The sequence below is a fragment of the Salvelinus alpinus genome, chromosome 4 (assembly GCF_045679555.1).
Source record: "Salvelinus alpinus chromosome 4, SLU_Salpinus.1, whole genome shotgun sequence".
NCBI lineage: Eukaryota > Metazoa > Chordata > Actinopteri > Salmoniformes > Salmonidae > Salvelinus > Salvelinus alpinus.
This window is the reverse complement of record NC_092089.1, coordinates 35,200,700-35,221,150: the sequence shown is the minus strand read 5'-3', so window position 1 is coordinate 35,221,150 and position 20,451 is coordinate 35,200,700. Positions and strand designations below refer to the sequence as shown.

At 41.5% G+C, this 20,451-nt stretch overlaps 1 protein-coding gene and 1 long non-coding RNA gene across 5 annotated transcripts; both read right to left on the bottom strand.

Annotated features, from left to right (window-relative positions):
• Positions 1-952: 952 nt before the first annotated feature.
• On the bottom strand, positions 953-7,540 carry LOC139573410 (uncharacterized). 2 transcript variants are annotated; one of them, XR_011674592.1, is made up of 3 exons: positions 7,072-7,540; positions 1,350-4,010; positions 953-1,222 (listed from the first exon to the last, which is right to left on the bottom strand). It is a non-coding gene; the product is annotated as an uncharacterized lncRNA (long non-coding RNA). The 2 variants fall into 2 exon arrangements; XR_011674591.1 differs by lacking the exon at positions 7,072-7,540 and adding an exon at positions 4,418-6,547.
• Positions 7,541-9,012: 1,472 nt separating this feature from the next.
• LOC139573409 (zinc finger protein 436-like) lies at positions 9,013-19,158 on the bottom strand. 3 transcript variants are annotated; one of them, XM_071396816.1, is made up of 4 exons: positions 18,918-19,158; positions 10,990-11,369; positions 10,806-10,881; positions 9,013-10,559 (listed from the first exon to the last, which is right to left on the bottom strand). In XM_071396816.1, exons 2-4 carry the CDS (start codon positions 11,335-11,337, stop codon positions 9,175-9,177), a joined length of 1,809 nt encoding a protein of 602 aa, XP_071252917.1. In that variant the 5' UTR covers positions 11,338-11,369; positions 18,918-19,158; the 3' UTR covers positions 9,013-9,174. The 3 variants fall into 3 exon arrangements, with proteins under 3 accessions (XP_071252917.1, XP_071252916.1, XP_071252918.1); XM_071396815.1 differs by lacking the exon at positions 18,918-19,158 and adding an exon at positions 12,617-13,049; XM_071396817.1 differs by lacking the exon at positions 18,918-19,158 and adding an exon at positions 12,083-12,455.
• Between the last annotated feature and the right edge of the window lie 1,293 nt (positions 19,159-20,451).

The window sequence follows — 20,451 nt, the reverse complement described above, 5'->3', positions numbered from 1 at the left end:
AGGACAGAAATTTGACGAACTGACTTGTTGGAAAAGTGGCATCCTATGACAGTGCCACGTTGAAAGTCACTGAGCTCTTCAGTACAGGTCATTGTACTGCCAATGTTTGTCTATGGAGATTACATGGCTGTGTGCTCAATTTTTATACACCTGGCAGCAACGGGTGAAACTGAAATAGTCAAATCCACTAATTTGAAAGCATGTCCACATACTTTTGGTATCAGTTTTGTAACAGTTGCGCCCTTCTAATTTTTCTAGCTTTATCAAAGCAGTACTTACTGTAAAACTGTTGTCAAAGATTAAATGTGTCCATTGGATTAGCAAGATGATGGTTATTGAAGCCAATGTCTAAACTACAGCGGAGGCTGGTGAGAGGAGCTATTGGAGGACGGGCTCATTGTAATGGCTGGAATGGAGAAAATAGCATAGGAACCCTACTCTAATTGGTAGAGACAATCACTGTCAAGATGTGGAAATGACAATGTAGCCGACATGCTTGGCCCAATCATCTTCAATAGAATGAATGTGTATGATTATTAGCAAGTGAGACATGGCGCAATATCAAAACCAGTGCAGGCCATTGATGGCATATGAATTGACACAAATCAGTTATGACAGGATGTTCTACAGCTGTTGAAGTGATCACTGTATAATTCATTTTAAAGTAATGTCTAATGTGCAAATACCAAACAAACATGTCCTCTTTCACATACTTAATTCACAGCAATCATTGTCACTTTTGTCATCCCCAGCCAGTAAGTCGGGCATATACAACCATCATCTGTTATAAGTGCCTTAAATTTTCCTGGACTCCAGGAAGAGTAGCTAATGGGGATCCATAATAACTACAAAATACAACACAAAATCAAGAACCATGCTCAACTTAACAGTTCAAATAAGTCTTTGGGTGCAGGGTCCAAAAGGCATATAAACTGGAAAAGGAAAACCGGCATTCACCAAAATAGTCAAAGTTTTAATGTTCTTTAGCAGCAGCAGCAGAGGTCAAACAAACTGACATCTTTCGATGACACATAGCTTTAGTCAACGCAGACTGCAGTGGATGAGAAGGGTTGAGGTCTCCAGAGGAAGAATGAGAGGTTGTGGACATGTGCACATGCTTACAAACAGGAGCTACAAGCTGCTTTTAAGACATCACTGGCATCATGGGACCTTATACTCCCTTGCAGTAGTTCAGGGAGTTTCCACCATCCAGTCTCAATCACTGTTGGAAACACACCAATTCAAAACACAGTTGGGACGGAAAAAAATACTATTTACGTAAATATACAATCTATTACACATATAGATGCAATAAAAAACCTTAGCACAATGTTTTATTAATATGTTACCTTGAATATAAAGTCCATTCTTCTCATAGTCTGGTTGGCAAACTGGTCAATGACCCTCTCATACCAGTGAGGATTCTTCTGTAGTGATTTAAGAATTCTCCTTTCTATAGATAGGATTGCCAGGTTCCTGAGTCGCTCTTGTCCCATGGTGTTCCTTGTGTAGCTTTTCAGCCTCTTCAGACGAGAGAATCTGCTCTCCACGCCCGCTGACGTTGCCCCTATAGTTGCAACAAGGCACATGAGCCGGTACACCTCAGGCATCACTTCATTCAATCCACACCCCTTGAAATGCAAGATTCTGTCACACAGTTTTCGACTGTTTCCTTGAAGCTCCTCACCACAGTAGAACACTTGCAGCTCATTTTTCAGTTTTTCCATGTTGAAAAAACACCCATAGCTCTGGGACAGGCTTTCCATTGCATTTGCAGGGAATTCACTCCGGAATGACTCAAATTTCTCATCATCTAACAACTCCATGTTTCTCCTGCTGTCCAGGCTTTGGAACCTCTGCTATTTGTGTCTTGATGTTGTCATGGATTGAATCGTACAGTGATTTGTACGTCTGCGTTACATCCTGAGTGCTCTGCCTTCGCTTCCTTCTGTGCATCAACTCTGGATCATCTGTCATGTTCGAAGCCTTCTGATATATAGCACTAAATTCTTCTTCAGATTTGTGCTCCTCTATCTTGAGTATAAGATTCTCAATCCTCCTCTTACAAAATTCTACATCCATGGCATTCTGTTGCACACTGTCAAAAACCACATCTGTGCAAGCAAATATATATTCAAAAGTGAGAAGTAAAAAAATAAAATGAAAATCTTCCAGCTGTGTCTTGAACACATTTGCATCGAAAATCGTGTCATCATCCATGTTAGGATGCTCTGTGATACTTGTGAATGTGTCCAATAGATGCTCAAAGTTTTTTGCCACTGTGTTAACGACTCTAGACGTGAAATTCCAATGTGTTGGTACGTTTTTTGGCAAACTTGCACAAGTGGCCTTTTCTAGCAGCATTCTATTGGTGGACTTACAAAAAAACGTTGCGAAGCCACCCAGTGTGGCAAAGAAAACCTTGGTCTTGGGCATGGACTTCACGCTCTGGCTTAATACGGAGTTGAGGGGATGTGCATAGCAATGCACAAAGGTGGCGCTCGGAGCTACAGCTCTTACTTTTGCTTGCAGACCATTTAAATCAGAAGCCATTACAGCAGCGCCATCATATGTTTGAGCGACTAGTTTCTCCACAAAGTTTAACTCTGACATCTCCGAATTCACTAGATCAAACACAGACTGTGCATCTCGCCCAGCTGACACATCAAAGTAGCCCAAGAAACGCTCCTGGACACACCCCCGATCATCCACATACCTGACAATGACAGACAACTGCGAATGGTCTGTAGTTTCATCCATTTGCCATGAGAAAAATGGAGCAGCGTCAACTTCGCTTTTAATCTCACTTTTAATTGATGATGCAATAGCAGTTATCAAGTCGTTCTGAATTGTTCTTGACATTCCAGTGAACACAGTTGAAGATTCCATATGCTGAGCAAGTAAAGCATCATACCGTGCGATTACCTGTGCCAATTCCCTGTAGTTGCCTTTGTTAGCGGAACTTTCCGTCTCATCGTGCCCCCTAAAAGCCAACTCTTGCAAGCCTAAGTATGCAATGCTGTCAATGAGGCGTTTGAGAACATCCCTGTTTCTTCGGACCTTCTCATTGTGTTGCGCAGCTTGAATATGCAGGCCTTCATTGAGTGAATGATTGGCATGATGACTCGGGTGTCCCAAAAGCTTGAGTTTCGCGTAGGAGTTGAGATGCTCCCGGCATTCGTCATGCCGTTTAGCTGAACGGTCAATGTTCTTCAGGTCACTGAACCCCCCTTTAGCCCAAGGCTCAAAAGTTCCAAAGAGCAGACAAGGCCAGCAATACAAGCGGCTTGATGAAAGACTACCTGTTAGCCATTGATACTTTTTATACCAGTTGGTATTGAACGCCCTCCTCACTTTGTCATCCTTCCTTATGTACTTGATTTCAGGCAGAGGTCGACCCTCAGTTTTAATTCGCACCCTTTCTGTGGACTCCAAAGAATGAAACGGGGTCTTCAACAAAAAATCCACAATGTTGTCGGAATTCGCGACCTGGCAGGTGTGGACAAGTAGCTGCTGTGGTGTGTGGAACATGCAACTGCAGTGGGGGCAGCTGTGTGAGGGGGCGTACACTAGAGTTTCTGTCTTAACCACTCTGATTTCTGAATCATGCTCAGTCTTAATTTCTACCGTTCCTTGGCTAATGTGAACAGAATCTGTTTCAGTCTTGGTTTTGATGGTTCCAGAATCCTGGTGGAGTGCTCTAGAATCCAAGTGATAATTTGATCTGATTCCATTATGTTCCTCACTTGTTTCATGCACTTCAAAGTCTGTTTCCTCTTCTTTGATTTGGATGATGTTGAAAGTAAACCCATTACTGCTGAGAGAGTGGGCTTTGCCAATGTCTGAATCTTCTCTACTGGAGTCAACATCAGCTGACTGTGTTTCACAATCTGTTTTGATGGGGTCTCGATGACTTCTAGTCATCTTGGTTTTATTGCGTTACTTTTTCCCAGGTTTGATCTTAATCTTGTCGATTGGTTATTGTCTACATCTTCCTCTTCATTTGCATTCTGTGGAAAAAAAGACTTGATTTGAATGAACATCACCCTTGCAGAAACACCAGGTCAGGAATCATCATGACAATCATCTTATCCAACACTACAAAGGAAAAACAAACAGGCTGGTACATACTAAGGAGAGCATTTCGTTACAACATGCATTTTTACATAGCTTATCAATGGGTGAATAAATAGCTAGCAAGACAGTAGCCCAATATTGGACAAAAGGAGCCTAACGTTACTCCTTAGTCCAAGATCCTTACATCTTGTTTATAGGGCGAATTAGCTCTGCAAGCCAAAACAGCCAAATACTCCAAAACGTGAATCAATTCTCAATTGCGGTATGGTTCTAGAAACTTAAATCCTTCTACTTTCATCTCACATCAAAATAATTTCACAAATGCAAAATACACACTTACTGTAAGCTAATTAGCACAGGTAGTTGACTGTCTTCCGTAAACAAGAGCTGTAACATGGAAATATGGCCGTGGGGAACCTTAACCCTATAAAAAGGTATATCATTTTAACCTCTGGTTTTTTGAAAATTATTTCTCGCCAAGATGAAAGATCCTTATGCTTCCAAAACCGTACTACAAGTGATGCGTGTCAAATGTTCAGGCCGAGCATCAGTGCTCTTAAAAAAACTGCCCCCTAGAGAAGACACCATAGTCCAATTACTCGTTATGTGTAATGCAGAGCCATATACAGTGCATTCATAAAAGTATTCACACCCCTTTACCTTTTCCACATTTTGTTGTGTTACAGCCTAAATTTTAAATTGAGATTTTGTGTCACTGATCTACACACAATACCCCATAATGTCTAAGTGGAATTTGTTTTGTAGATATTATTAATAAAAAATTAAAAGCTGAAATGTCTTGAGTCAATAAGTATTCAGCCCCTTTGTTATTGCAAGCCTAAATACGTTTAGGAGTAAAAATATGGTTAACAAATCACATAATAAGTTGCATGGACTCATTCCATGTTCAATAATAGTAGTTAACATGATTTTTTAATAATTACTCCATCTCTGTACCCCACACATACAGTTATTTGTTAAGGTCCCTCAATTGAGTAATGAATTTCAAGCACAGATTCAACCACAAAGACCAGCAAGCTTTTCCAATGCCTCGCTAAGAAGGGCACCGATTGGTAGACGTGTACAAATAATAAAAGCAGATGCTGAATATCCCTTTGAGCATGGTGAAGTTATTAATTAGGCTTTGGAAGGTGTATCAATACACCCAGTCGATACAAAGATACCGGCGTTCTTCCAAACTCAGTTGCCAGAGAGGAAGGAAGCTGCTCAGGGATTTCACCATGAGGCCAATGACTTTAAAACAGCTACTGAGTTTAATGGATGGATCAACAACATTGTAGTTACTCCACAATACTAACCTAAATGACAGAGTGAAAAGAATGAAGCCTGTACAGAATAAAAATATTCCAAAACATGCACCCTGTTCGCAACAATGCACTTAAGTAATACTGCAAAAAATGTGACAAAGAAATATACTTTTTGTCCTGAATAGAAAGCATTTTGGACATATCCAACACAACACATCACGTGAGTACCACTCTTCATATTTTCAAGCATGGTGGTGGCTGCATCGTGTTATGGGTATGCCTGTCATCGGCAAGGACTAGGGATTTTTGGGGGGGAATAAGAAAACGGAATACAGCTATAAGCACAGGTAAAATCCAAGAGGAGAACCTGGTTCAGACGGCTTTCTAACAGACATTAGGAGACCAATGTATCTTTCAGCAGGACAATAACCTAAAACACAAGGCCTAATCTACACTGGAGTTGCTTACCAAGACGACATTGAATGTTCCGGAGTGGCCTAATTAGTTTTGAAAATCTATGGCAAGATTTGAAAATGTCTAGCATTGATAAATAATGAACCTTTATGAATAATGGGCAAATAATGTTCAATCCAGGTATGCAAAGCGCTCAGAGGCTTACCCAAAAAGACTCACAGCTGTAATCACCGCCAAAGGTGCTTCTACAAAGTACTGACTTAGGGAAGTGAATACTTATGTAAATGAGATATTTCTGCAGTAAAATTTAAATACATTTACAACAATTTCTAAAAACACATTTTCACTTTGTCATTATAAGGTATTGCGTGTATTGGTGGGTGAGGAAAATAAATATATTGAATCCATTTTCAATTCAGGCTGTAACGCAATAAATGTAAAATAAGTCAAGTGGTATGAATACTTTCTGAAGGCACTGTGTATACATATGGCTCAGGTGTAATGTAATGGAACTGAATTGAGAGTCATGGTCAAAAACTAGCAAGATTGATAGTACAGAGTAAAGCCAACAAAATACTAGGCTGTTGGGAAAAAACTATTCTGGCTTAGCCAAAACACTGGAGAAGTATGTTTACTTCGACATACCTTAATTGCACAACACTATCATCACAGTACGAGTCATAATACCCATGAAACATAACAGTCAAACAAGGAAATGGTTCCAATTGTTTTTCCCATAGGGATTTTAGAAACACTTAAAATATGGGGTTTGTTTCGTGTAGGCTTACCCTGGCGTGACGTTTTGATAACCGTGTGAATCTCTCTAGGACAAGGTGACTTTTCAATATATTCGCCTATATTTACCCCATCCAAAATGAAATTTGTAGTCTTGCATGTCTACTTTGATTCTAATTAGCATTTTTGGATCTGAGTAAATAGAGCTGAATATATTGATAAAAGTAACCTTGTCCAAGAGAGATGTACATGGTTATCAAAAAGTCATGCCAGGGTAAGCCTACAAGAAACACAGCCCTTATTTTAAGTGTTTATAAAATTCCCATATTTTATGGTGGAAAACCGATTTGAACCATTTCCCCGTTTGACCGTTTGGTTCTATGGGTGTTAGGACACCTTCACTGTTTCTCTCTACTACAACGGTCACATGGACATACCTCTATCAGAGGCAGTACAGAACCTCGGTGTTATTTTCTCAAATCAAAAGGTTTAACATACAGCAGAGTGGAGCATTTGATAGCAGAATACATTTTTACGTCATCATTGGGAGGTTAGTTAAATTAGCTAGGTTGCATACCTTTCTGGGTCAGAAATTGACTCTTCGCCTGGCTAACGTTAGCAAACAATATTAGCTAGATAGTAGATAATGTAAGCTACCTTACTCCTTTTGACGACTAGATATCTCTCACCAAATACTGATTGTAAAGATACTAACCATGAGAGGAACACTTTTTTGTTTCTCTTTCAAATACTCACAAATAGAAAATAAAGTTTAGCTACACCGGAAGAATTATACGTTTCCTTACAGAGGAAGAGGCGAAGCGAGAGGCTTTACTCTCGTTAAAATCTGTCCGCGAGATAATTGTTTTGTTGTATGGAGGTCTATGAGAGTGTCGAATTACGTTAGGCTTTTTTTTATCAAATAGAAGTTTCGTAATGTTTAGGTTGTTACAAATGTACGGATATAAGTGGATGCACGTTGCATTACGGCAACTAGGAGAAAAACGACTTAACACGGAACCCAAACCAGCTGCGCGCGTGCGCCATCGTGCATAAATGTATTTTGCCCCCCCCACACCAAACGCGATCACGACACGCAGGTTAAAATATCAAAACAAACTCTGAACCAATTACATTAATTTGGGGACAGGTCGAAAAGCATGAAACATGTATGGCAATTTAGCTAGCTAGCTTGTACTTGCTTGTTAATTTGTCCTATTTAGCTAGCTTGCTGTTGCTAGCTAATTTGTCCTGGGATATAAACATTGAGTTGTTATTTTACCTGAAATGCACAAGGACCTCTACTCCGACAATTAATCCACACATAAAACGGCCAATCGAATCGTTTAGTCATCTCTCCTCCTTCCAGGCTTTTTCATCTTTGAATTTATATGGTGATCCATCTAAACTTTCATTGTATTACCACGACTACCTGCAACATAGTTCTTATTTCAGTCACCCACGTGGGTATAACAAAGAAATGGGAATGACTTCTATTTTAGCCCTTGGCGTCACAGACGCTCGTCGGCGCGCCCGAGCAGTGTGAGTGCAATAATTGAAAGACATGGATTTCTAAATTTATTTTGCGACGCTCGCGCACGCGACATGTCCGGTCTGGTCAGCATGTAAAGTACTGCCTGTTGTGCCCAAGTATATCTGCCCTCTCATTGGCTAGAATGGTCCCGCCTGTCTTCCATAATTGAGGGAGAACATGTATTTCCATTGTTAGAGCGGTCACTTGACTATCTTGTCATCATAATAGACAAGCGTTTCCATTCCTGCGTTAATAATTCACGGTACCTGACCAATCAAGCAATGACCCCTGGATTATGTGCAATAATTCTTAAATAAATATTAATTCTCGCCAAAAGTATCAGTTTTGTATCAGCAATTTTTGTAGCTATGCCAGTTCTGACTCCGAGTGGCGCAGCGGTCTAAGGCACTGCATCTCGGTGCAAGAGGCATCACTATAGTACCTGGTTCGAATCCAGGCTGTATCACATCCGGCTGTGATTGGGAGTCCTATAGGGCAGAGAACAATTGGCCCAGCGTCATCCGGGTTTGGCCGGAGTAGGCCGTCATTGTAAATAAGAAATTGTTCTTAACTGACTTTCCTATTAAATAAAGGTTACAATCAAGAACGAATTGTTGTCTTTGTATTAGCAAGAAGATAGTTATTGAATGGATTAAGCACCTGTTGTAAAGAGGATAGAGCATACCCTTTTATTTACTGTCCTGATTCTCCATAGGAAGACAGGTTGACTCCCACACTGACAATGTTGCCCTAGGTCTGGGATTTCAAAGACAAATAGCCTAAATTATTGAATCAATCCTCTTCAATAGCTTGCGTATTGTAATATGAAATGTACAACATGGTATAATATCAAAACGAGCCAGTGCAGGCCAATGATGGTTTACCAATAGAATACTGGGAGATTGAAATGTATGTGATATGGCTCTCTTATTTCAGCTCAAAGAAAAAACATACACAAAATACATCAGAACCAGACAACAGGCGTGCCATCTTTCACAGACTATAGAGGCCTTTATTGACATTACCATTTATTGGCATTACCACAACAGAGTAGGGCACAAAACCATATTCTGTACATCACTGTTCCCTTAATAAATAACTACAACAAGAGTAAAAGAGTTGACTGTATATAAATAATCTAATCATTCAGCAACATCTAGGCAGGTGACCAGAGAGGTGGTGGGCGCGAGCAAAAGTACGATGGCAGCGGGGGCAGGAGTACGGTCTCTCACCAGTGTGGGTCCTCATGTGAGTTTTAAGGTGGCCGACCATGCGGAAGCTTTTGTCACACTCCTGGCAGTGATATGGCCGTGAACCATTGTGGATCCTCATATGTTTGCCCAGATCCCCTGAAGAGGTATAGCAGCCGTGGCAGACAGAACATTCATACGGCTTCTCTCCAGTGTGGGTGCGTATGTGTTTTGTGAGATCTCCAGACTGAGTGAAGCTTTTGCCGCACTCAGTACAGGTGTATGGTTTCTCACCTGTGTGAGTGCGCTGGTGGTTCTTCAGGTGTGCGTGTCGGAAAAATGTCTTGTCACACACTGTGCAATGGAAAGGCCTCTCCCCAGTGTGTGTGCGCTGGTGGGTTTTCAACGCAGCAATGTTTATGAACTTCAGCCCACAAACCCCACAATGGTAGTTCCTTTCATTGCTGTGGATCTTCAGATGCAACTTAAGATAACCTTTATCTGCAAAATCTTTACCACACACAGTACATTTGAAAGGTCTCTCCCCTGAGTGTGTGCGCAGGTGAAGCTTCAAAGAATCACTGTATGCAAACCGCCTGTCACATTTGGGGCAGGATAAAGGCTTCTCGCCAGAGTGAACGGTCATGTGAACTCGGAGGTGCCACATCCGGGCAAAATCCTTTCCGCAGTCCTGGCATTTGAATGGCTTGACACCCGAGTGTATCATCATGTGTTTGCAATGACTGCTGGCTTCTGAGAAGCTCTTGCCACACTCCTTACAGACGTAAGGCTTCTCGCCGGTGTGTGTGCGCATGTGAATGCGCAGATTCTGAGGACTAGAGCAGCTTTTGCCACACTCTGAGCATGGCATGCCAATGTTCAGACAGACAGGGCCATTCACAGGCTTAGTGTCCTCAGGCTTGTGACACTGGTGAGGCCCCAGTCCCCAGCAATTCTTGAAACTCTTTCCACAGTCAGCGCAACTGAGGTACCCATCTGTGAAAGCGACAGCCATTTTATGCCAAACCTTGCAGTGAGTATGCAGTCTGGCTATGTACTGGAAGCTGCGGGCACAATAGGGGCAGGGGTGGAGTTTTCTCAGAGAGGGAGAGGGGTGGGCCTGACGGGTGTGGACGTGTAGCTGCCGTGGGGTATGAAACATGCAGCTACAGTGGGGACAGCTGTGTGTGGGGGCATACACGGTTTTACTCGTTGAGACATGGCCTTTGAACAAAGCCAGGTACTGCTTCTGGTGTTTGGTCTTCATGTGGTTCTCCAGGAAGTAACAGTCAGTGAAGGAGATGGTGCAGTGTGGACAAGGAAAGAACTGAGGAGAAGAGACTGAGGGAGAGGGAGGGACAGAACAGTGGAAAGAAGGTAGAAAGAGGGAGAAGAGATAGATGGGACAGAACATAGTTGTGTTTTCCTACATTTCCTCATTCAACAATAAAATACTTGAGTAAATATCTTTGCTGAATATTCATTTCAAAGTTTGCTAAATTAATGTTCAAGTGATGTTCAAGTAATCCCATCATCCATTTCAAATGCAGTGTTGAGGGTGGACTGGATGTATGAACTATGCCTTACCTCCATCGGGCACATCTGGGTTTTCCTCCTTCACCAAACACACTTTAGTGTCTCGCAGAAGAGTCTTAACCACCACCTTATGGATTAGAAAGATAAAGAAACAGTATGCATGAACCAAAAGTCTAAATACTATTGTCTAGTTACTAACTGTCACATGTTGGGAAAGACCACTAACTCTTCTTACATTAGACAATCTTGTTAGCATCACCATAGGACTCCTTGATATCTGGCTACACCCGGTCATAGGACTGGATGTATTTTGATGTTTGATGTGCTTCTTCTGGAAGGAAGGAACAGAACGGTTTTGTTCCTCTCCCATTCCCTGCTGTTCAAAGTCTGTTGGTTCCTCTTTGATTTGGATGGAGCTGATACAAACCCCTTTAGTAATGTAGGGTGATTGGCTAATGTCTGGTTCTTCTCTATTGCAATAAGCATCATCTGACTGTGTTCCACACTCTGTTTTGATGGGGTCTCGATGGTGTTTAGTCCGCTTGGTTTTGTTGTGTTGCTTTTTCCCAGGTTTGTTCTTCATCTTGTTGACTGGAGTGCTTCTTCATTTGAATTCTGTGGGGAAAAGATCAGGTTTTATTGAGCATCACCCTTAGAGAGCTATACCAAGCAGTGATCATATTAATAAACCATGCAACACTATAAGTCACAGGAAGACCAAAAAGATCATCAAGGACAACAACCACCCGAGCCACTGCATGTTCACCCCGCTATCATCCAGAATGCAAGGTCAGTACAGGTGCATCAAAGCTGGGACCGAGACTGAAAAACAGCTTCTATCTCAAGGCCATCAGACTGTTAAACAGCAATCACTAGCACAGAGAGGCTGCCATATACAGACTTGAAATCATTGGTCACTTTAATAAATGGAACACTAGTCACTTTAATAATGCTACTTTAACAATGTTTACATATCTTGCATTACTCATCTCATGTGTATATACTGTATTCTATACCATCTATTGCATCTTAGCTTATGCCGCTCTGACATTGCTCATCCATATATTTATACATTCTTATTTCATTAATTGACTTAAATGTGTGTGTATTAGGTTTTTGTTGTGGAATTGTTTGATATTTATTACTTGTTAGATATTGCTGCACTGTCAGAACTAGAAGAACAAGCATTTCGCTACACTCGCAATAACATCTGCTAACCATGTGTATGTGACCAATAAAATTTGATTTGAACAATCGGGTAATTTGTAAAACCACAAGTCTGTATGAACAATCAACGTAAATGCATACGTTTTTAACAGTCAACCTACCAGTAATAATAGGCCTATAGACGGGTTGGTTGTTTAGCAACAAAACCGACGCCTGTACAACTAAGGCAAAACAGATGGGGTTGTCTTAAATTGCTGACAACATGTAAACTATATTTCGTCTCCAATGTTTATTGAAAACATAAATACATTTGCACAATGAGAACTTGTCTCTCAAATACATCGTTACATTTCTTGGTTAGCTAGCTAGCGAATTTGAGCCATAATAGCATAGATGACGTGGCAACAATAAAAACACCCCAAAATACGACATGGTATCAAGAACAAGATAAAACGATATGAAACGAGCCATTAACGATTCCCCACACGGCAGCTTCTTGTCATTGTTGTTAGCTATTTGGCTATCCAGAATCACAACACATGGAGTTATGCCACATTGAAGCATGCGCATCCTTTTCGTGACGTTGTCAGCTAACCCTCAATATGACATTAGCATTCATGTTGCTACCAACCCCCTCCCTCAGACATAGCATAGCTCGTTATAGGATTATATTACAGGCAGCAAACTCTACTTACTGTTGCAGACTACTAGCTACTGCTTTGAGCTGCTAGTAGCATAGTCTTTGTAAACGAGAACAACACAACGAAGGCCAATTACTTTGTATCTTGTAAATGCTCAACGACAGAATAGCACACAGCTTCGCTTTCCTTTGTTGACGCCTTAAAACGCTGCACTTCCTGGTCTATGTCCGCAACGTTCCACCACATAAAGAACAAGGTCGTCACTAGTTACCACAGCCACAAAGCCAGAAACCCCGCCCTTTTTCTTAAAAAAAAAACATTATACCTAATTTAGCAGACACTCCTATACAGTAGTGAATGCATACATTTTTGTACTGTTCCCCCGTGGGAATCGAATGCACAACTCTGACGTTACAAGCACAATGCTCTACCAACTGTGCCACACGGAACCTATTCTACAATAAAAAAAAATAAAAAACGTGGTTTTAAACCGTAACCACGGTGCTAACCTTATTTCTAAACAAATTTTGACTTTGTGGATTTGGTAACTAGTGGAAACCATAGAACAAGGAATCAGATGTTTCACCGGATGTGTAAATCTGAAGCATCCGGTTAGAATTTCCACTTCACACCAAATATGGTGTGAAGAAGCCCAGGGGTCTAGCCTGACCACTGAGAAAAAAAAGAATGAGCCTGATGACTTGCACAAAACTCTTCTGCTGCTCTGTCGTTCGCTATGTACTTTGGTCTGAGACTCCCATAATTGAAGTCGTTTGTGGTGAAGAGGGGCACGAGCATCAAAGTCAACAACATATTTTCAAACCACCGCTTTACCCAGGGAGAAAGACTGCCCCCTCTCATTGAAGCATAGACAGCGTTAATAGATAGCGATAGCGCTGACGTCATCCACCTATTTCTATGGAAAACTCCCGATGGCGTATTTGAATTTGAAATGCGCGGCGCCATATTGGCACAGACAGAATAATCAGCAAGATATTTCAACAGGATGCATAAGTGTGAAGCATCCGGTTAGCGTTTCCACTCACTACCAAAAATGGTGATGAGAGAACACTAGAATCTGTTACAAACAGAGTGGACTAAGTTTTGTAGATTTTATCCTTTGCCCAAGTTTTAAAAAATGGCGTTGTTTAGAAGGAGTGGAAGGGCGAATTGGGTTACGGACATGTTCAATCTCTCCCTATCCAAGTCTGCTGTCCCCACTTGCTTCAAAATGTCCACCATGAAAGCAAAGGTAACTGAACTAAATGACTATCGCCCATAGCACTCACTTCTGTCTTCATGAAGTGCTTGAGAGGCTAGTTAATGATCATATCACCTCTACCTTACCTGTCACCCTAGACCCACTTCAACGTGCTTACCGCCCCAATAGATCCACAGAGGATGCAATCGCCATCGCACTGCCCCTACGTCAGAATGCTGTTCATTGTCTATAGCTCAGCCTTCAACAGCATAGTACCGTCAAAGCTCATCATTAAGCTCGGGGCCCTAGGTCTGAACCCCGCCCTGTGCAACTGGGTCCAGGACTTCATGACAGGCTGCCCCAGGTGGTGAAGGAAGGAAACAACACTTCCACTTCGCTGATCCTCAACACAGGGGCCCCACAAGGGTGCATGCTCAGCCCCCTCCTGTTCTCGCTGTTCACTCATGACTGCGTGGCTACGCACGCCTCCAACTCAATCATCAAGTTTGCATATGACACAACAGTAGTATGCCTGATTGCCAACAATGATGAGACATCCGACAGGGAGGTGAGGGCCCTGGCGGAGTGGTGCCAGGAAAATAACCTCTCCCTCATTGTCAACAAAACGAAGAAGCTGATCGTGTACTTCAGGATACAGCAGAGGGAGCACACTCCGATCCACATCGACGGGACAGCAGTGGAGAAGGTGGAAAGCTCCAAGTTCCCCGGCTTACACATCACTAACATTCTGAAATGGTCCACCCACACAGACAGTGTGACGAAGAAGGGGCAACAGCGCCTCTTCAAACTCAGGAGGCTGAAGAAATTCAGCATGGCCCCTAAGACCAATAGAAACCTTTCCAGATGCACAAATGAGAGCATCCTGTCGGGCTGTATCACCACCTGTACGGCAACTGCACCACCCTAAACCGCAGGGCTCTCCCGTGTGTGGTACGTTCTGCCCAACACATCACCGTGGCAAACTGCCTGCCCTCCAGGACACCTACAGCACCCGATAACGCAGGAAGGACAAAAATATCAAAGGACATCAACCACCCGAGCCACGGCCTGTTCACCCAGCTATCATCCAGAGGGCAAGGTCAGTACAGGCGCATCAAAGCTGGTACCAAGAGACTGAAAAACAGCTTCTATCTCAAGACTGTTTTATTTTAAGGGATGTATCAGCTTTAATATTGCAGATAGATTGTTGCTTCCATCAATGTAATAGTCTGCACCATATATTTTGGGGGTAAATATATATATCCATTTACAGTTGAAGTTGAAGTTTACATACACCTTAGCCAAATACATTTAAACTCTGTTTTTCACAATTCCTGAAATGTAATCCTATTAAACATTTCCTGTCTTAGGTCAGTTAGGATCACCACTTTATTTTAAGAATGTAAAATGTCAGAATAGTAGTAGAGATAATGATTATTTCAGCTTTTATTTCTTTCATCACATTCCCAGTGGGTCAGAAGTTTACATACATTCAATTAGTATTTGGTAGCATTGCCTTTAAATTGTTTAACTTGGGTCAAACGTTTGGGGTAGCCTTCCACAAGCTTCCCACAATAAGTTGGGTGCATTTTGGCCCATCACTCCTGACAGAGCTGGTGTAACTGAGTCAGGTTTGTAGGCCACCTTGCTCGCACACGCTTTTTCAGTTCTGCCCACACATTTTCTATGGGATTGAGGTCAGGGCTTTGTGATGGCTACTCCAATACCTTTACTTTGTTGTCCTCAAGCCATTTTGCCACAACTTTGGAAGTATGCTTGGGGTCATTGTCAATTTGGAAGACCCATTTGCGACCAAGCTTTAACTTCCTGACTGATGACTTGAGATGTTGCTTCAATATATCCACATAATTTTCCTCCCTCATGATGCCATCTGTTTTGTGAAGTGCACCAGTCCCTCCTGCAGCAAAGCACCCCCACAACATGATGCTGCCACCCCTGTGCTTCACGGTTGGGATGGTGTTCTTCGGCTTGCAAGCCTCCCTCTTTTCCTCCAAACATAACGATGGTCATTATAGCCAAACAGTTCTATTTTTGTTTCATCAGACCAGAGGACATTTCCCCAAAAAGTACAATATTTGTCCCCATGTGCAGTTGCAAACCGTAGTCTGGCTTTTTTATGGCGGTTTTGGAGCAGTGGCTTCTTCCTTGCTGAGCGGCCTTTCAGGTTATGTCGATATAGGACTCGTTTTACTGTGGATATAGATACTTTTGTACCTGTTTCCTCCAGCATCTTTACAAGGTCCTTTGCTGTAGTTCGGCGATTGATTTGCACTTTTCGCACCAAAGCACGTTCATCTCTAGGAGACAGAATGCGTCTCCTTCCTGAGCGGTATGACGGCTGCGTGGTCCCATGGTGTTTATACTTGCATACTATTGTTTGAACAGATGAATGTGGTACCTTCAGGTGTTTGGAAATTGCTCCCAAGGATGACCCAGACTTGTGGAGGTCTACAATTTTTTTCCGATGTCTTGGCTGATTTGTTTTGATTTTCCCATGATGTCAAGCAAAGAGGCACTGAGTTTGAAGGTAGACCTTGAAATACATCATACATCTACAGGTACACCTCCAATTGACTCAAAGGATGTCAATTAGCCTATCAGAAGCTTCTAAAGCCATAACATAATTTTCTGGAATTTTTCAAGCTGTTTAAAGGCACAGTCAACTTAGTGTATGTAAACTTTTGACCCACTGGAATTGTGATACAGTGAGTTATAAGTGAAATAATCTGTCTGTAAACAATTGTTGGAAAAATTATTTGTGTCATGCACAAAGTAGATGTCCCAACCGATGTATGTATGTAAACTCCGACTTTAACTCTATTTTATGTCGGAAACAGTTAGTTATACATTTTTATGTCCTAGTTATAAACAAGTTATCATCTAGTAGGCTTTGATTACATTTCCAATATCCTCGCCCACGTGGAAATTCTGTAAGTGTAGTATGTATGCCAATTAAGTGATGATCTGACCGCATTCTGTCCCCATGAACACTTTTTAAACTTTTGGTGCCAGAGAGAATGACATAAGAAAGTAATCAAGATGACTAGCTTGATTAAGCCTCCTCCATGTATAACTCACTAGGTCAGGGTATTTAAGCCTCTGTATATCCACTAATTCCAACATATCCATGACATTCATGATTTCCTTAAGTGCCTGAGGGTGATAGTGTGATTTCCTTTACGGTCCATAGAGGTATTTAAAACCTTATTAAAATCCCCCACCATAACAATAGAGTCTAGTGTTGCTTGTAGAGTGATAAATTCTTATATTTTCAAAGAAGCTTAGATCATCATTATTTGTACCGTATAGGTTAATAAGTCATATCTGTTTATTGTCCAATAACATATTCAAAATAATCCATCTTCCTTGATGATCTGTTTGGACAATTTGCACATTTGGATCAAAATTACTGTTAGTTAATATCATCAACCCTTTTGAATTTCTTTGCCCATGGGAGAAATATATTTCACCCCCCCGGTCCTTTTTCCACAATACTTCATCTAAAATTGTTGAATGAGTTTCCTGTAAACAATAGATACTATATTCCTTCTCTTTTAGCCAGGTAAATTCTGATCATCTTTTCTTATTATCTGCTAAGCCATTGCAATTATAACTGGCTGTACTTATTTCACCACTTACCATAATAAGACACACGTTTAAATTCTATTAATCAAAATATATGTTTGCAAACGAAACATGATGATTGAGTGTCTATATAGGTGTACCATGATATTTGCATTGCTACTAAGTAAACCTCCAATTGGTCCCCCCTATTCCACCCGCTAAAATCCCTCATCCTGAGTTGGGTTGTCATCCCAATGCCCGGCAGACCACCCTCGACCCTCCGGATCACATAGCCCCGGAGAAACCGGGACCCATCCTTCGAAAAGAGCACACAGTGCCACCCACAGAACAGAAGCAGATCAACCGCCAAATGCATTTCCATCGCCCTCACCTCGATTTATATTATATATAATTAGCTGTTAATGTTTGTAGTAATGTAGGCAATTTATGCAAAGGATTTTTACCTCTCACCAGTCTCGCCATTACCAAAATTACATTATGGCAAGCAATTATTATATTAGCAAACAACTATTGTGAATCTTCCTATATTGTCCCTAACATCTTTTACTCCCTCGCAACAGTTGTGGGATACACACACGCATACACACTCAACCCCTTTCCCCCACAACAACCATAGACTCAGATTCTCAACAGTTGCACCATTCCAGAACCCAACTCAAGAAAGGTCTTGATATTCAGTTACAGCTGTATGAGAAGGCCTGCAAAACTGTCTCTTTTTTTTTTCAGAAATGGGGAGATTTGATTAACCATTGTCATGTCCTAGATGATGGAGGTCAGATATACCCCATAGACCATATTCCCAAGCATCTCTATGCAGACTGTTAAATAGCCATCACTAGCCGGCTACCACCCGACTACTCAACACTGCACCTTAGAGGCTGCTGCCCTAAATACATAGACATGGAATCACTGGCCACTTTAATAATGGAACACTTGTCACCTTAATAATGTAACACTTGTCACCTTAATAATGTTTACATACTGCTTTACTCATCTCATATGTATATACTGTATTCTATTCTACTGTATTTTAGTTAATGCCACTCCGACATTGCTCGTGCTAATATTTATATATTTCTTAATTCCATTCTTTTACTTTTAGATTTGTGCATTGTTGTGAATTGTTAGATATTAATTCACTGTTGGAGCTCGGAACACAAGCATTTCGCTACACCCGCAATAACATCTGTTAAATATACTCTACCGTTCAAAAGTTTGGGGTCACTTCGAAATGTCCTTGTTTTTGAAAGAATTTTATTTTTTTTGTCCATTAAAATAACATCAAATTGATCTGAAATACAGTGTATACATTGTTAATGTTGTAAATGACTATTGTAGCTGGAAACGGCTGATTTTTAATGGAATATCTACATAGGTGTACAGAGGCCCATTATCAGCATCCACCACTCCTGTGTTCCAATGGCATGTTGTGTTAGCTAATCCAAGTTTCTCATTTTAAAAGGCTAATTGATCATTAGAAAACCCTTTTGCAATTATGTTAGCACAGCTGAAAACTGTTGTTTTGATTAAAGAAGCAATACAACTGACCTTCTTTAGACTAGTTGAGTATCTGGCGCATCAGCAATTGTGGGTTCGATTACAGACTCAAAATGGCCAGAAACAAATAACTTTCCACTGAAATTCGTCAGTCTATTCTTGTTCTGAGAAATGAAGGCTATTCCATGCGAGAAATTGCCAAGAAACTGAAGATCTCGTACAACGCTGTGTGCTACTCCCTTCACAGAACAGCGCAAACGGTTTCTAACCAGAATAGAAAGAGAAGTGGGAGGCACCGGTTCTACACTCATCTAAACTCCTTACTTGTTCGTTGAAACAATGAACAAACGCCACCTACTGGAGAGAGACCGAGTTTCTGCGAGTTGTGCCTTCCTCTTCCTTTTTGTTAATCAGTGGTCTCACGCCGAGGCAGCTCGGTTCCAAATCGAATGCAATCTACTTTCAGCAGGTGCAAAACACGACTACACGCTTGCCTGGGCAAGATTAATCGAACCCCCTCATTGAAAACGACATAAATGAACTATTTTGAGTTAGTTATAAATGAGCGCGTTCGATATTGCAGCCGACTTTAAAGGCAAGTCGAGACTGACTGATCACCTTGCATCATTAATAACCCTTTAACTGGCACACCAATATATATACTTTTTTTTATTTTAGTCTATTGCACTGATGGCACATTGTGTCACCTTCTTCAACTACAAGACCTACAACCCACAGCCTTGTTGCCCTAGGTCTGGGATTTCAGAGATTAGGGGATGTTCTCATTTGGGAAAAAGGCTGTCCTCTCCTCGAATCCTCTGTCCTCTCCTCGAATCCTCCGTGACCCAGAAACCGATAAGTGGTCGAGTGTCAATATGTTAGTAGAACTGAGGAGTGTCCTCGCATCCTCATGTCAAGGAAGCACAAGATTATCCTACCGGAGTCTTTTGTGGGAGGGTTTGGAGATCCGCTACACCCCAATTGTTCTTGACAGAGAAAAGCAGGCACGTATTTAAAAACGACATGCTACTTATCCTTTTATTTATGAAACTAAATGACGTTTTACTACTTTAAACATTTAATTTGCACGTGAAGGAGTCTTCATACATGTGCATTTGTTTCCACATTTCCTCTCCTCCTCTTTGATTACCTTTGACCTTTTTCAAAAAGAGGCGAGGAGATGACGAAAGAGCTTTAGGTAAGCTAATTGAGAATGTCCCTAGGTCCACAATGTGACTATCAAAATGTGGGAATGATATTGTAGCCTGAAAGCCAATTTATGCTTGATCTACAAATGTGGTCGGAGGCGTTGTATGGAAGGTGTGACACAATTACGAAGCCTCCGGAGGCATGCAGAGGCCAAATCAAGCTCCGTACCACATCGCTGTGCGCCTTTCACATTTTGTAACAATGCAGAGGGCACTGTATAGCTCAGCATTGACATGATTGGTTGGCGGTAAGTGGGGGCGGGAGGTCCTGTATAAACATTGTTCTGGCTACTGTGGCGGCTGCATCTCAGTAAGTGCTATACGGCCACAGCAGGTGGCAGATTTACCATGCAGAGCCTTTAAGAGCTTAAATCAAT